The sequence below is a fragment of the Thunnus thynnus genome, chromosome 4 (assembly GCF_963924715.1).
Source record: "Thunnus thynnus chromosome 4, fThuThy2.1, whole genome shotgun sequence".
Taxonomy (NCBI): domain Eukaryota; kingdom Metazoa; phylum Chordata; class Actinopteri; order Scombriformes; family Scombridae; genus Thunnus; species Thunnus thynnus.
The window spans coordinates 22,649,434-22,667,474 of NC_089520.1; the positions used below are offsets into that span (position 1 = coordinate 22,649,434).

Sequence of the window (18,041 nt, forward strand, 5' to 3'; positions counted from 1 at the left end):
CACTATATCCTGTAATCCCGGCTAGAGTACAGGTTGTGAAATAACTGTCAGGATTTCTGGGGGGCAATGGGTTTTTGGTGCTGGTGATGCAACAGCAAAGTTGTCCAGAGTCTGAACCATCTGAACTCAGATGGCACAGGTTGAAGAATAGTGAATATAGATATAGCCGTTTCAGGGACTCAGTGGCTTAACCAGCACAAATTATTATAAGGTTAGGAGGATATCATCAAATTTCTAATAGTTTGGTGTTTCATGTAACTTTTAAAGCAATTATTTAATTAGCTCTTGCAGCATATTATAGCCAACTGAGCACAGTCAGTGCTTGATAATGATGCTCTTTTAGCTAGTCAGTATTCGTTATTCAGCACTTTTAGCCCAGAACATAATGTCTTTTGCTCCAAAGTAAAGTTTAATAATTTTTCTCTCACTTACCCCAAGACTTTTTCTGAAATCACTTGAAGTTGCTACAACAGGAGGTAAACAAGACTGTTATAAAACCATCAGCAGTGTATTAATTAGTTTATATTTCTGTAGAGATGTTTGAATCCTATTTGCAAGACTGATAAACAAAGATGTACATGAACTCGCCCCTTGAAAGCTATGATATCTGTTGTGATGTCAGTTTTGCATTACTAAACTAGGCACTGATGATAGCATCAAGTTATAACTCAGGATGACATGGCAAGCAAGCAGAAAAGTACATTAACACTATTCAGTGCGATAAAAAGGTTAAATATTTTCAGATAACTGTTGATGTACAATAGCTGGACATCACAGGTAAAAGTTATCTCTCTACAGACTGTGTGTGCATTTGTGTGTGTAAGGACTATAGTCATTTTAATTGAGGTCTGTAGACAGGCTACCAATCCAGCATAAAGTTGACGTAATTCTGGGCATGCTCAGTGCTGACTGGGTGTGTCACTTTCTTCCCTTTGTGTCCCCAGTGATGTTTGGTACCTCTTGTCTATTTATGCTCTCTTATATCTACTATAATCCACAACCAAATAAAATATTTTTTGCCATGTTTTTTTTTCTCTTCCAGACACACCTCACACTCTGTGTTACAGATCAATCAATACTCAGCACTGTTTCTGATTAAATTTAACTTTCCTCTTCCTAAGAGAGCATCTGGAGCACACTGTAGTAAAAAGTGATATAGTTATCTCTTTTTTATCTGCCATTCATAAAAACACACACTTACACACTTGATTTTCCTACTTCTACTGTAGGTCTGCATGACTGCTGCTGCTGAGGCCTGGCTTTCTGTGTGTAATAAATGGCCCATGTTAGTCGTGGCCCTGTAATCTAATCAACCTGCTTTATGGTCAGTAACTCTCTCCTCTCCCTCTCTCCCCATCTGTCTCACTCTCTGTCTCACTCTCTCTGCTCAGAGCTCATCTCACTTCCTATTCTTTTTCCAGATCCCGCTCCAACCTGCACATATGGCCTCTCTTTCAGGAATTTCTTATCAGTGGTAAGACCATCTGTAGTACTGCACTTTAAAAAGGGCATGTATGTCAGAAACACACACACACATGCAAAAAACATACAACTTAATGATTTTGGACTCGACTGTGTCAGTAATACTAACCTTCTGCCAGATGTTACCATTAGCGATTGATCCTTCTCAGAGAAATCCCACAGGGGCCATAAATTCAATCATGCTTCTCTGACAGAATTAAGCTAGAATATCCACTCCTATTACCACACATTGAACTTAGAGTATGTGTGTTATGTTTCAAATCTAAATAGGTATTTCGATATCCTAGTCTTATGGGAAAATAAGGGTATAATTATATTCCGTTTTCATTTCATTATGGACGGGTGAGAGCCATCATATCTTCCTATGTTCATGTTCATGTTCATATTGGGTGTGGCCTCTGATAGGAAATCTGATTAAATGTGTCCTCAACAGCGATCTGCAGTGACAACAGCACAGAGCATTGCTGCAGAGGGAACTGCGTTTATAGCTACGTTTACAGCCTCTGTGTGTAGGATGTGAAAATGCCCTGACTTTGACGACTCATAGTGGTAGCATCCCAACCCTATTGCCAGACAAGAACGTTAGTATTGGACAATTCTGTAAAACTCTGGATTATGTCTAAAGCCAACTTTTTTCAAATTATCTGTTTTTACAGCTTATCTGTGCATGTCAGCTATGAAAAGATGGTGGTTGTTGCATGATTCACAGTTCAAAAAAATCCTTATTCATCTTATACTGGCCCTTTTATGCAGCCCCTCACTTCAGTGTCTGTTTGAAGCAGGCTGTTTTAGCTCTTGTCTCTTTAAAGACCCCTCCTGATGAGCCCTGATTGGTTAGCTTCCAGAAGCTGTGTCACAGCTGACTTCAAACTATAGTGGTAGGATTTCACTTATTTTTCTCGTTCTTGACTTGAAATGTCAACACTCTCAAATACGTCCGTACATGTTTGAGCCAGACCACCTCAGCACAAACCTTAGCAACCAGTGGATGGCCATTTATGGGTATGCACGACAATCTGACATCAATTCGTCAGCAAGATAGAAAAAAACATTGCAAACTAAGTGTTCAGGGCAGGTTGAACCCCTGGCTTTTGACTTGCAGGGAACATTTCTACATACGTTAACCTCAAGTTTTGGGACTTTGACCACATTTAACATAGATATTTGACATCATAACAGTATATAAATAACAGAAAACCTCAAAAAGGATAATAGGTCCCCTTTAAATTCAGGTTATGTGCAGCTTTAAATAGTGGCTTTAATTTAACATAGTGTGGGTAACTTAGTTTCTTTTATGTGATAGCTGAGAGTATAAAGATAGACAGGAAATTAAGGGTGAAAGAGGAGTATGATTCAATTAATCAAAATGAGGACATTGTGGTTATGAGGAATATGTCTTAACCATTTGACAACTGGGACACCCTGACCAATAGTTTCACTTTTGTATGAAAACAGTCTGCCAGCATTGGCAAAAGGTCACAGCATGAATATATATGCTGATTGTAGGCTGCAGCGAGGCTGATTGCTAGATCCCCAGAGTATAACGTGATTTGCGCAGTATGGAGGACAGATGAAGGAAACTGCATCTCTTTTAAGATCTGTTGCTAGGGAGTGCTGAACAACAAGGGGTAGGTAAAATTAATCAGAGCTGTGAGGCTGCTAGGCTGGTGTCACCTCACCAGCCGAGCACTCATCTCCCAGATCAAAGCCCAGAGTTGAGTCAAAAGTTGGAAATCTGGTCTTGTACTTTGATAAACAGAAACCAGTACAGTACCTCTCCAACCTTTGCTTGGGGCTTTGTGACACTCCAGCCAGTAATTGTGGTTTGCTTCGACTGGGACAAGTGGTGAGGATGTTGTGACCTATTGAAGTTGAAGATCCAGGGCTGTCAAGGCCAAGCTTGAGATCATCTGTGAAAAATGATGGCCTGTTGGGTCCTGTCCCAGCTGCAGAGCACATTACGAGTGAACAAAGATGGCCAAACGGCACTTGGTACATGTGACCAAGAGACAAGTGAACAGCCAAGAATGATTAACGACTGTGTTTGGTAATTAGTGTAATGGAGCTCTGCAGTGTAGGAGGATATTCATCTGGAATATGTATGTAAGTAAAGAGAGAGGCAGTGAGAGAGGACATTGTAGAGTATTGCATGCATGCATAATACATGCCAATACAAACTGAAATCCCAAGAGGCTTTGATGAGAAAAGCTGAACAGTATGTATGTATGTATATTTTACTGCATAGAGACCTACTTGTATAGGAATACAACAGACCAAATTTTAAAATCAGTAAAACCAAATATTGGGACATAATGCAACAGCTTTTATGAACTGAATGAAATGAAATTTGCTGGAATTTGATTTATGCACGCTAACCATTTTATCAAGAACCACTTATTCCTTTACTTCCCCATCACTCCGCATCTTTGTTCTTGCCATGTAGGCCACGCCATAGCTTCTTTCATTAAAGATTTTTGCTGCAGTGACGTCAGCCTCTTTTCCTGCACTGCAGTGTGTCATACAATGCACATGTTACCACCAGCAGCTCTTCACCGGCTCAGTGTATGAAGACAACCTGCAACATCAAGCATTTTAATTGAGCAGAAAGCAGAACATGATGGTAATATTCCTGCAGCACACACAGCTACAGTATGTCCTATAGCCACACCACTTCCTGACCACGTCTCTGCTGCCTCATCAGAATTGTTCATGATATAGTCATACATATTTTATAAAGTTATGGTCTCCTGTAGTTATACTGTGTATTCTGTACAGGGGTGGAAGGTAACTAAATACATTCACAGAAGTATTCTACAAATATGAGATACTTGTACTTGAATATTTACATTTCATGCCAATCAATACTTCTACTCCACTACATTTCGGCAGAAAATCTTTTTACTCGACTTCAGTCACCAGTTAATTTACAGATTCTGATTTTAAGTCACTAGTTAATTTACAGATTCAGATTTTTTCCGATTCTGAAAAAAAACATGAGAAGTTTATAAAACATGATGCAGTGTTAGAGATGAAACTACCCAGCAGCATATAAAATATTTAAAATTAGCTCCACCTTGACCAACTACTGCTACAGTAATGCATTAATTAATGCAATCATTTTATACTGTATATAAAAGCATTTTTCTGCATTATGAATACTTTTACATGATACTTAAAGTACATTTTGCTAATAATACTTACGTAGTACCTATTAAATTATATTTTCATTGCAGGACTATTACTTGTAATGGGACATTTTTATATTGCAGAGTTGCTCTACTTTAACTTAAAGTAAAGCATCTGAATACCTCCTCCACACCTGTGTGTAGGACATAATTTCTGAATGTTATGTACTGTACTGGTGTTTTGTTTAAATGTATTCTGCATCTCAAACTAATCTGTGGCTCATTGTAATTTTGTGATGTATTGAAAACTTCAGTATTCTTTGGCAGCTGGGCAACTGTTGAGGACATGAAGTGAATTTCACATGAAAATGAAATATATGTGGAAAAAGAAACACATGATGATGATAAAGTTCCATTTTATTTATTTTAGGGTAACAAACACAATAATGTTCTGTGATGTACGTGATTTAAATTACATTGTAAGTAAATTGAACTTAAATCAGTTAACGTTAATTTGCCAATTGGTTTGGTATAAGTAGGCCACAAATAACAGAATAAGTTATGGCTTCTATAAACTATTAGTGACAATTAATACAAAATACTGTAGGTCAAAATAAATATCACTTTTCTCTAAAAATGTTTCAACATTTTTATTACACACCTGAATCCTTTCTATTTCTATTTATGTTGTTGTACACAGGGCTGGTTCACATAACTTGGTTCACATAATTGGTTCTGGTTTAATACATTGACTGGGAGTTACAATATACAGTTAGAGTATTATGTGTAAAAAGCCGATATGTTAGTGGATATTGTTGTAGAGTGCATGAGCTGATGATGATGTTCACACAATCCTCCCCTGAAGCAGTGGACGGCTTTCTCCTGGTGACTGTCGGCTCAGCAAGTTCCACAACAACAAAGGCACCGATGTTACTGCCGAGCTTCCGCCATTAATGTCGGCATGGTCTTCTCTTAGTGGCTGGTACTGCTTGAATCGTCTGTTTAAAAACATGAAACAAGTGAGAAAAGTGACAAGATTTCACTCATGAATTCATGACACTAAATTGAATACAAAAATTTCTCCTTAAAACTTGTATGAGTTTATATGGCATTAATTAAAGGCCAAAAATCAAGAGAGAAAGGGTTAGGGTTAGGGTGATGTTTAGAGGTACTGGAAGGCAGATTTTCAAACTTTGGACACAGCTAGGCTAGCTGTTTTCCAGTATCCAGTCTTTGTGCTAAGCTAATCTAATGTCTCCTGGTTGTGGCTTCATATTTAGCGTACAATTTGTATACTTTGTACGGTAATTATCTTAACTCTTGACAAGAAACTGAATAAACATGTTTCCCATATCCCAGGTTTTATTAAGATATTTTTTTTGTTTGTGTCTTTCGTGGCACCGTTAGCTGAGCTAGCATTGGTTTGGACTTTGGGAAGGTAAGATTTGTAGAGAGGTTGCCAATAAATGTATGTATATATATGTATATTTTTTGTATTTTTCTGATCAGGTCATTTGGGGTGTTCCACAGGGATCAATCAGTGGGCCCTTACTCTTCCTAATACTGCATATGTACATTATGTGCCACTGATTAAACTTAAATTAAATCTTTTTTGATATCGTTCATGCTGGCTCACTGGCACTTACATGGCTTACTGACACACTAAAATGGAACAGAGCCACCATTAATAATATTATTTACAGCTGTGCTTAAAGGACTTCAGGGGTCAAAATATGAAGGAGAAAATACTGATGCTTAGGGATAATGGTAAAAGAAATGTGTAAAGGAAACATATGACATGCCAGTCAAAGAAACTATTTTGCACGATGAAGGGTTAACCATAATAGTGGCACATTCTGCTAGCAACTTTATTTCATTTATGCTTACTTTCATCACAATTTTCAGTGGTTTTCATAATTTTGCTTTCAGTTGTTTTTGGCCTTTTAAAATGTCGTAAATCAGGCACTCACCTGTACATCAAACCGATACAACAGACGACGCAGGCAAGAACCATAACACCCAGCACTGTAGCGGCAGTTCCAGCTGGGGAACCTCCGGAGGCTGCAATTGAAGCACATCATGCAAATGAGAACAAAATAGCATACAGATAATAATAAATGTAATAAATGTTTCTTTCACCCACCTAATGTTACACTGACTCTAGCACTTGCCACAGCAAGACTGACATCATTGGTCAGAGAGACATTCATGCAAAACACTCCAGAGTCATTGAAGAACTGACGGAGGATGATTTGACAGTCTGGAGAAGGTGAAGCTGCATTACAGACTGTTTCAACTGGCGTGATGCAGTCTGCATCCGAAATGACTGTGCAGACCTCACTTGGCAGACTGAAGCAAGGAGAGAACAATCATGACAAGGAGAATAATTGTAAGTGGATATGTATTTTTTTGTACTAAACATAACACACAATTACATGACACGGTTTCTATTTAGACTAACTCGAAGATTACAAAGTGATGTTATTAGTTAATATGAACAGCTGGACGAGTCCAAATCTCTACACCTAAATGAACCTTGTGACCTTGTTTGTGTGCTTTATATATTAGGTCAAAGGCTCTTTATTTCCATTTTGGAGTTTTTTACTGTTAACATGCAGGTGTTCCTCATAATGTGGCATTTGCATTGATATGCTGTTTTTTGTATCTGTGTACCAGGTTAATTATGATAATAAGAGAGACAGAGATGACAACTTCATGGGTTGAAAACAAAAATCGGTTGCATCTATCTTACTCTACTGTTTTTGTGTCAATAGTCCAACAAACCAAGATAAAACTTGGTTTTTAACAGATCAACAATAGTTTGTATAATGTGTGTTCCAAGTTTTAGTCCAGCAACTTGACAGAAATTCCTGCATTTTTCAGATAGTTACAGTGCAACCTCATGAAAATTTTTAGTGATTCGTGTAAAGATTGAATGCAGATTATATGAGTTGTGTACTTCCAGACTGAGTTATATTAACAACCACAATCGTACCTTTCAACTTGTTTGTCTAATTACTTGATGGATGTTACTACTCACCTTCCTTGACAGCTAATGGTGACATCCACAGCATTCTGATTCAGCTCTGTCGCCATCGACACAACATTGGACACCTGTACAATCTCTACACTTTCAATACCCTCTGCAGGGTTGAAAGAGAGAGCAAGAGCCATTAAATCACACTGTTTCTATCAAACTATAATGAACTGCAGACAAAATTCCATGATAACAAAACCGCGTTGACTTACGGACAACATCTACAGAGGTGGCGAGGGAGCCATAACGGTAGACCATGCAGTCAGCTGTCAGCTCTGGTGCTTGTCTCTTAGCCACAACAAGAGCAACCTGTGCCGTATCTGTTTCCACTTCTGCTTGAACTTCACCTTCAGCTGGAACTGTCTCATCACCGGCTGGTTGCTCTTGAAAAATAAATGATCACAAGACAAGTTTTTTTTTTTGATTCTTTCATTCATTCATTCATAGTGTGTAATTATTTGAGTTCACAGAAAATACTGACCTGCAGGAACCTCAGTAGCTGCAACCTCATTCTCTGTTTCTAGTGTTTCTGTCTCGGTAGCAACTGCAGCTTCGGCTGGTGCTGCCTCTTCTACAGTTGTGCTCTCAGTGGCAGCAGGAGCTACAGCGTTATCAGCAGGGGCCTCTGTTTCAGCTTGGACAACCTCTGCAGCAACATCAGCAGCAGCAGCAGCAGCAGCTTCAACATCAGCAGCAGCATCAACTTCAACATCAGCAGCCACAACAGCAGTTTCTTGCTCCTCAGCTACTTCTGCCACAGGAGCAACAGTAACAGTGTCAGCGACCTCTGGAAGGACCGTGGCTCCTCCGTCAACTGCAGTTTCTTCTCCTTCAGCAACAGGGGCAGCTGAAGCAGCAGCAGCGTCAATCACAGGCACATTTTCTTCAGCTGCATCTGCAACCACTGCAGTTTCATCTGCAGCAGCTGTGTCAGCATCTGCCGCCTCTTCGGCTGCAGGTGCGACAGGGGCAGCGGTGGCCACCTCTCCTGCAGCGGCATCTGTCTCCTCTACAGCAGCATCTACTTCTGCTGCAGGAGCGACAGTGTTGGCGGGATCTTGTTCTGCTGGAACAACAGCTGCATCAACTCCTGCAGGTGCTACTGAGGCAACCTCCACCACCTCTGTGTCTGTATCAACAACTGCTTCTCCGTCATCTGCGTTTACGGCGGCCTCAGCTGGCTGCACAGAGGCAGCGAGTGGAGTGGCGTCAGAGGCAGGCACATCCAGAGCAATCGCATCTCCTCCCTCAGCTGGTGCTGCTGGGACAGCTGCAGGGGTGGAGGCCATCACAACTACAACTGGGGCAGCAGAGGCATCAACAGGGACCACTGAAAGGAAAGTGTAAAATAACTGAGCAAAACATCATTCAACAATGACATTAAACAGAAAAGATGTATAAAAGATCAAAAAGAATAATTTGTTTAAACTCCTACCAGCAGTGGGGTTTCCGCAGCCATTGGGGATACTCGCCATCAGAACCACCTGAGGTTTGAAGGTCCCAACTGCAAGGTATGTGTGTGTGACAGTGCGCTCCCTGGAGATCAGAGTTCCCGTGTTGTCACCAAAGTCCCAGCTGAAGCTGATATCGGAGGTACTGAGGTACTGGCTGGGATCATGGAGGTTGACGCTAAAAGCGATGGCTCGGTTCTGGATGAAGTTTGTGTCGTCCTGGTTTATGTCATTGACTTGACTGAGTGATACAGTGAAAGGGACTTGGTCTGATGATGGAACAGAAGATGTACAGATGTTATAATGAGGCTTGTTAAATAATGCAAATATTGTAATTAGATGGTGTAATTTAGAGCTTATAAATCATTTGATGGGTCACCTGTGATGGAGAAGATTGTGGAGGCGTAGCCAAGGGGGATGAATCTGTCTTTACCACGGCAGTGATAGATGACAACCTCCATGTTGTAGGAGCCCAGGGGGATGTTGTCTGTACCAATGGTGAGTGAGGAGGATGGTCCATCTGCCACTTGCCAGTAACGCCCTTAAATACAGAAACAACGTGATTATTTAGAGTTGAGTGGTTATAAATTTGGAGATACAGATGTTACTTTCATACACAAGATTGTGATCATAATTTGCTGAGAAGCTGTAATAGAATAAAGTGTAATTTCTAATTTTCTAATTAGAGAGAGGAACATGTTGGTTGGCTTCTACGTAGCAAATTGACTATTGACGACCAATTTGTGGTAATTTGGTTGAAAACTATTCAATTAGGAATAAGCATCGTGTAAATCTTGACAGAGGGCCCTAAAGCCAGACAGGACAAGTACTAATGCAGGATCAACCTAAAGGCCCAAACAAATTAGCAGTTAATTAAATTACCACAGACCAATTGAGAAACATGTATATGGGGCCTCAGGGTCCCCTGAGGGTCTGAGGCCCCGGGGTAATTACTCCCTTTGGCCAGGTTTTATCCATCCTGATGATCTAAAATAAAAAATAGTAAACTGAGGCCATTGTGCTAATAAAACGACTCACAAGGTTAGAGTTAACAGCACAATTAAAACCATTAATACATTAAAATGTATTTCCAGTAACAGTGTGTCTTGTGAGTGTCTTAAGGTGTTAAAGGTAGTAATGATTTTTCGTGCCAAATATAAAATAATCACAGATCATCTTCACCACAGACAAGAAGATTACTAAAAAGTCTTTGTTTGTAATACGGCCTGGGGCAAATGTTAAACTTTAACTTCACTGGCTGGAGGAAAAACTTCCTCTTGATACTTCCACAGCTCTTTTATGCTCAGTTCTTTGGCTCTTCTTGGGTGGTTTAATTTTTCTGTGAGTTTTTCTGTGATAATGTAACTTCAAGTGAAGCACAATGCAACAACACAGCATTCATTCACATCATTCTCAAGTATGGAGCAGCCCAGGTTTCAACCAGACATATTTCAAAATGGTATATCTTTACCCCATGTCTTCCACACAAACACGTAGTGAGGTTTCTTGTTCTGGCTCCTGGTGAACGGTGTGCCGTCAGGAAAAACTCCAGTCGACTGAGTGTCTTGATCTGGATACACAGCCTGACCCTCCTGATACTGTTGTCCTGAGAAAGAAGACCAACATAGATATATATAACATGATAATATAACTAGTAACACTGTATATTAAGATGAGGCATCAGAGGTGAAATTGCTTGAGTGAAGATAATTTTATAGACACATCTGTGATAAAATGATCAATTATCCATTCATAGCTGCTTGTTATTTCCTGGGGTTTTGTGCATTTATGAAAAGTCAGATGTGATGCCTCCTCCTTCACAGAGTCAGTGCTATTAACAGAAAAGTTAACTCACCATCGATGGTGCAGTTACGTGCCCAGACCACCTGCCCATCAGCGAGCACTGTCTGGTTTGGTGGGAAATTGAGATTAATATTGAAGGTTGCTCTCGCTCCAGTCAGTGTTGGTGCATCATTCTTAAGATCAAAGGTTACTTCACCACCTGAAAATAACATCACAGACAATTTTACATATTTATTACATAGATTGGAAAAGAAAATGAGTTACACATCTTGCACAGAAGAAAAGAAAGAACCTCACCAGACCAACAGTTTCTGAATCTTGCATCTCCATCTTTCCACACAGGATACATCCGTGAGTTCCATGAGCGGTAACGAGTGAACTGACTTCTATTTTCTGGAAGAAAGATTACAAACTCTTCAGGAAAAGAAACGACATCCTGCAGCTCATATTGTTCTTCTGAGTATCTTCAACAACCAAAAAGAGAGTTAACAGTGAAGCAACAAAACATGGTGACTTTTTAGAAGCTTTTCTGTCTTTAAAAATCCTGTTAAAAGTGTTTAATTGAGCTATTTCAACATAATGATAGAGATGTTTATGTAAATGAGAGCAGGCCCAGTGTTTTTGGTGTTGAGGAGGGTGAGGTGTGTCGGGGTTCTTGGCGGTGGCAGTCACACGATCTGCAATCCCCCTCAATCCCTTTCATGTGACTATCAGCTGAGCAGCAGCATCAGTAATCCCAGCTAGAGGAATGAGGGATCCCAGACGCTGTGTGAGTGTGTGAAACTGACTGGGGGATCATTTTAAAATGCTTTTGCTTAAAATACCCTCACATAATAAGAACATAATGAATAATAGTAGAGTTAACACACCTTGCACAATATTTGTGCTTTAGCCTCATGAATGCAAATTGGCATAGGAAATGCTGTAATGACGTGGAATTGGTGTGTAAAAGTTTACACATCTTCCCTCTCCTTAACAGAATGTGAAGTGTGTTACCATGACACAGGCGTAAAATGATAGATTAACCAATTTGCTGTTCAATTTGTAGTTCAAACAAAGAATCACTACTTCACAGATTCAGAAAGACACTTGCGGTTAATGGGAGGCAGGAATGTGTTGATTGGCTTTAGTCACAGTAATCACGAATTAATCACTTTCACAAAGCTCTCAACTCAAATTGCTGGATTTAGCAACACACAACAATATAAACATCCATCTTAACTAATAGTTTAGACTCATATCCAGACTTTTTCTTAAACAAATGAGAAATCTTTTTGCAGTGTATCTTAGTTTAAGGCGTCATTATCTTAAAATGGGACGCGTGAAGAGAGAAACTCTTGAAAATCCTTGAAAGTAAGCAAAATACTATCAAATAATAATAATAAATGACTTTTTTCAGTGCAAAAGAACTGAGGACATTAACCTACCATTGTCTTATTAGAGAGAATTCACCTGTAGTTAGTAAACTTCCACAAAAGGAAAAAAAAAAACATGAAACCACATCTCTGGCTAAATTTTAATATCTATAATTTCAGGTGTACTCACTTCCCGCAGTGGCAGATATAAAAGCCAAAACCACCACCAGCAGCAGTGTCAGAGTCCTCATCCTGTAAGTGGTTGTCGTCCTTCTCTGTTCTCTGATCCCTGATCCTCACCCGGCAGTCCTGAACCCCAACACAACTCCCAGAGAGACTTAAGAAATGTCTCCTCACTCACTATAAGAGGGCCTCGGACCTGAATTACCATAAATTTTCCTCTCACCTCTGACATCATGTAAACCGGCACCGCCCCCTTTGGTGAAGAACAGATGTGAGTACTGTTTTGTTAACTTTTGTTGTGTATTGTTATTATCACTCATAGCTGCTCCATTTTTATCAAATCCCCCCCCCAAAAAAAACAAAACAAAAGTGTTTTTACTGGATGTGTACTGTATGTGAGCGACATCACAGACAGATTTCCATTGCTTTGTGATGGACAAAAAAGTTTTTTGATGCTACAAAAACAAACACAACACAAATGCAATATTTCCAATGCAGAACTCTTTTAAACCCTTTTACAGTAACTTAAGCAGAAAAAAAGGTTCCTAACTGATGGCGAAAGTTAATATAAATAATTCAAATGAAGATAAAGTAGCAGACACTCACAGCATAATATTCTCTTTATTGGGAAATCAATGTGTGTTTTCTGCACAGTGTAAATGTTGTGCCTGCTTTAGAATGGCGAGTGGTGAGATCCGTGAGCAAAGTCATGCCTGTTTCTGACGTATGACCTTACAGCTATGTGTGCATGGGCGTCACAAGATGAGTGTGTGGACGGCAAATCAATAGCATCCTTTTATTTGCTCAGCCATTCCTCCGTATCCTGCTGTCCACCTCAGGCTTCAGCAGCTCTAAGAATCTGTGCTGACAGCAGCACACAGACTCAGTTGATGAGACCGATCCTCCTTCATAGTCCAAAAGTTTAATTCAGAGGAGAACCAGGATGCATTTAGAGGACCGAGATGATTGATTCTGGAAGTAACTAAAAAAACATTTCCACTCAGAAGGTGTCACATCATTAAATATAAATCAGTTTCCACATTTATTTTCCTCTTGCGTGTTTATACTCAGTCGCATCTAGTCGAATGTGATCCAAGAGAAAAATCATCCCAAATGTAGAATTTTCTGGTAACACAAGGCAAATAAGATCAATAAAACCTGAAACAAGATATCGGTGATAGATCGCAATTAATTATTCATGTTATTCTGAACACTATGCTCTACAAAGCTGGAAAACAGAAAAGCAACATTTTCATTTGTAATATAAAAACCAGAAGGCAACACACCCCTCAATACACATACAATAAACGAGAGCGATGTTAGACTCATAGTATTGGTATAAAATGTTACACATGTATGAAAGAAGTTGCTTCAAAAGAAGCTGGACTGAGTGTCGTTGGTTAGGAAGTTCACTCTAATGCACTATTCACCAGTTAATACATTACAAATAAAAAAAAAGTGCACTATAGAAATGATTCTGAAGAAAGTTTTTTTTTTTTTTCTTAAAGGGCAAAATATAAAGTTAGTGGATGGGTTCATGATAGTTTTTATTTTTCTCTTTTTTATTTTTACATTTCATTTTTTGTTTGGTTCTTACATGCAGCTACATCTGTACTGTATGTTACTATGGTAACACATTATTATTACAAGCCTCTTAATTTCCTGGAAATATTCTTTGTAATCTGGAGGTTCAGTATATATCGGTCAACTTTCAGGTCATTTAGCAAAACGTTTTCATGCAATTTGGTACAAATAAGGAAAATTGGGGGAAAGTTGGTTCAGTCTGTTTATATTTGGATTCATATGTAGTTCTTAATTTTCTAAAATTCTTCCTTTCTTTGAAAGTTTATGTCATTTGGTAGGAAAGGAGAAATCTGCTCATTATAGAGTTTTTAAGATACAATTTAATATGCTAATATGTAGTGTGACATAAACTACACAATGAAAAGTATTTTCTGTCAGTTAAAGAATTGTCAGTAGTCAATTACTAAGGATTTTTGCAAATAAACAACACAAATATGATAAAAAACCAACTTCACACTTTTTTTCCTGTTTTTTCATATAATCGATATCATCGAGGACTGTAAAATAAAGCATCACCATTACATTTTGGCAAACTGTGAGCTAAAAGTAATTAAAACAAAATAAATAATAACTTCATATACATATAAATTTATATAGATTATTGAGTAATTATATTGTACTAGAAAATAAAAAAATATGTTCACTCTGAATGTAGATTCATCAGGATTTCTGTTAGTGGATCAGAGTGTTGGTGGTTTTCCCAGAGATGATGTCTCATGCCTATGAGACTGCTCAGGCTGCACTACATGTGACCCCTCATGTGCTCACAGCGGAGTTCAGGAGGAAATAAATCCTTCCCACAGAGCACCTGACTTCACATACCACAAATAGTCAACCATTAGCTTCTTTAGTCTCCACTGTATATAGTATTTTAACAACATTGTTCCTGCCTGAGAATTTCTGGCATTAACATGAATTTATAGAGTTGTATTTCAGAAAGGAGATGTGATGGAAAACATGGGAAATTCACAACTGTTTCCTTTCCAGGAATAATTACAGATGGATTTAACAATATGTTGCACAGATTCACAGTTCAGGAATCTGGTAGTTTTGTTCACAGCAAGTCTAAATTATTGATTATATTAATAAAGCAAACATTAATCTAGTTTTTAGCTTGTAGAATTGCCTAAAAATATTATAGTTCCTGACTTTAGTTCCTCTGGTTTCATCATTCCTGGAACTTTTTGCTCAAAAAGCACAATGTGTGAAAAGTAATGGGAATTCATAGAAAGGAGAAGCTTAGATATAAACTCACACAAACATTGAGCCCTTCCCCCACCTGCAGTCACACACACACACACACACACACACACACCAGCTTTCCCTTTTCACGCACTAACTCACAGAAAAGCACTGTTGTGTTTTAAAATTGACAAAAAGCCAGATCAATAAGGACATCTGGTTTGTGAAAGCTCAATACGTGATCAGACCAGACAGTCACATCAGTTCATGAAAAAAGCATAAAAGTCATTCAGTGCATTTACAGACTACAAAACCAAGGCTGAATCGAACTTCCCTCATTTTTTGGCAGTGACCCTAATTGCTTCTGTTTATTGGTCATTAGATTTCCTGATTAACACAGACACCAACCGTTTTGCTTAATGGCACTCAGGCACTTTTTGATGTGGACTAATATCCAAGAGATATAGGGAAAGTTTCCAGCCCCCTACAACCCTAAACAAGATAAAATATATAAATGTATATATATATATATATATACATAATGCTCATAGAAACCAGTACACACTGACAATATAGCTATGTATGGGATAAAAACTATAGCCAATAGCCTTTAACTCACATACTGTATATATAATAATATCTATGAAATAACTTCTTTGTGAAGGCCTGAGACGTCACTTCACATATAAATCTGTTGGGTGGAGACGTGTCAGGCCTCTGGGCTTTGATCATGTGCAGCGTTGGTATGAATGTTTCCATGTCTAGAAAGACCAACAGAGGCAGTTTCTTCATACAGTAACAGAAATGCCTCATCCTGGTTTATATTTCAGATTCATTTTCATTGAATCTGAAATATAAACCAGCTCTGTAGTAGTATATTTGTATCGTGGGAAAAGCATAGATGTTTCTAATAACATCAACGATGTTTCCATTGTATTTCAGTATGTTTGACGGTGAGCCCGCATGCACACAACCAGCACCCTGAAACTGAAGTGGCTAAACTGAATTCAGCCATTATTCATTTATTTACAGTTGTGCTTTTCTTACTGAAACATGTCAAAATGTCATATTGGACCATAAATGACATTTAAAGCCTCTTCACAGTCCGACCACACAGTTGTTTTCACTTATTCAGGTAGATTAGACTGACTGACAGGTTAAAGTTGGGTGGAGTTATGCTGAAAGTTTGCTAATGCCACCAAACTCCATATATGTAGAAGAGAAACCCTAACCCTAATAGATTTATAGGAATCATAAAGGTGTAACTGCTCCCACAGGATAATCAGTGAGGTGTCATCAGTCAGTGCACACAAATGCAGTCCTGATGAGAGGTTGCAGAGATGTGATCCTCCTCCTGTTTGTGTTTTCACTGTTTTTTTTAAAGTCAGATGTTCTGAAAATAATGACATGGGTCGCTTATCAGACCCGACAGAACTGCAGGAACATTAAAACTGTGTTCTGGTGGCTTATTAGTTAAGATGTGTACAGTATGACAGCAATGACCTCCGTTTGTTTGGAGGGCAGAGTATTAATAGAGGACCAGCAGCTCCCAGGGCCCCCTGACTGGATAATCTTGCCTCTGGGGGGGGGAGATGCTGTATCAAATACAGGTGTAACCGGTAACATAATTAATTGCTGCATTGCAGTAATTGCTGGACGGGAGCCATAATTAATGTCATTAGTTCCACTTGTGCTTTTCCTTCTTTCACAAGTCAGAATGTCTGCTGTGAAAATGGTCTATAAAGCTTTATTTAGGAACAATAATGAAACAAGAGTTAATGAGATTTTTTCGGCTTGACAGAAAGTTATGACAGAAACAGGCTGGGAACCGCAGCTCTGTAGTAGTATATTTGTATATATTTTAATTAATCTCTCTCTCTCTCTCTCTCTCTCTCTCTCTCTCTCTCTCTCTCTCACACCTTTTTAAAAAAAATGTAAATATTCAATATATACTCTAATTGGAACTAGAGCTTGAAGAAGCCAAATTTCACTGCCCTCAATGTTGCCTTTCTTGCAATCTCTTGAATCCTGAATCTATAGACTAGTGACAGATTACACAACTACACTTGCTGCCATTAGAGGGAGCAGTTGTCCATCTCTCCTGCAGGACGTTGTGTGTGAAATGATGGAGGAACACTCCTCTGCATTAATTTGACATTTATCAACATGATACCAGGCTAGATTATTTGTGTATGAAAAACTTGAAAATGAAACAAAATGGCCATTCTTTAAATCATGTTTTATTTGTATTTGTATTGTAAAGCTCTTGTTCAGCTTTTAAAAAACAACTTGATATGCTATGTAGATGTCCAGTGATTGTGTGACCAAAATGATGTATGAAGCTGAATAAACCATTTTTTATACTATGTTACTTATTTTTTGTGTTGTATTTTGTGTCAACTTGATTTTTTTTTTGTATATAGCGCTGTACAGTTTTAAATCTTTATTGTCAGTTGTTACTAAAATGAAGAGAACAATACTACCTTTCAGAGGCCATATTGAACATTTTTATCTTGTATTTGAAAATATTAGTAAAGACGAAGACTTGTATTTTGTTTAGAGCTGCAATGATTAATCAATTAATCATTTAGTCGCTCGACAGAAAATTATTTGCCAATTATTTTGATAATCATATAATCGTTTTAGTGAATTTTTAAGCAGAAAATGCCAAAACTGTTCCAGCTGGTTCCAGCTTCTCAAATAAGAATTTGATGTGTTTGTTTGTCTGCTGTGGTAGTAAACTTAATGTCTTTTTTCACAATTTTCTGACATTTTATAGACAAAACAACTAAGCAATTAATCAAAAAAAATATTCAGCAGATTAATTGTTAGTTGCAGC

The 18,041-nt window shown here is 38.4% G+C and overlaps 1 protein-coding gene across 1 annotated transcript; it reads right to left on the bottom strand.

The window, feature by feature from the left end:
• Positions 1-5,006: 5,006 nt before the first annotated feature.
• Positions 5,007-15,303, bottom strand: pmela (premelanosome protein a). The gene is made up of 12 exons (XM_067587649.1): positions 12,444-15,303; positions 11,196-11,291; positions 10,951-11,097; positions 10,567-10,701; positions 9,475-9,636; positions 9,080-9,364; positions 8,126-8,974; positions 7,857-8,027; positions 7,648-7,750; positions 6,751-6,956; positions 6,578-6,668; positions 5,007-5,605 (listed from the first exon to the last, which is right to left on the bottom strand). The coding sequence occupies exons 1-12, from the start codon at positions 12,502-12,504 to the stop codon at positions 5,452-5,454; spliced, it is 2,460 nt and encodes an 819-aa protein (XP_067443750.1). The 5' UTR covers positions 12,505-15,303; the 3' UTR covers positions 5,007-5,451.
• Positions 15,304-18,041: the final 2,738 nt, after the last annotated feature.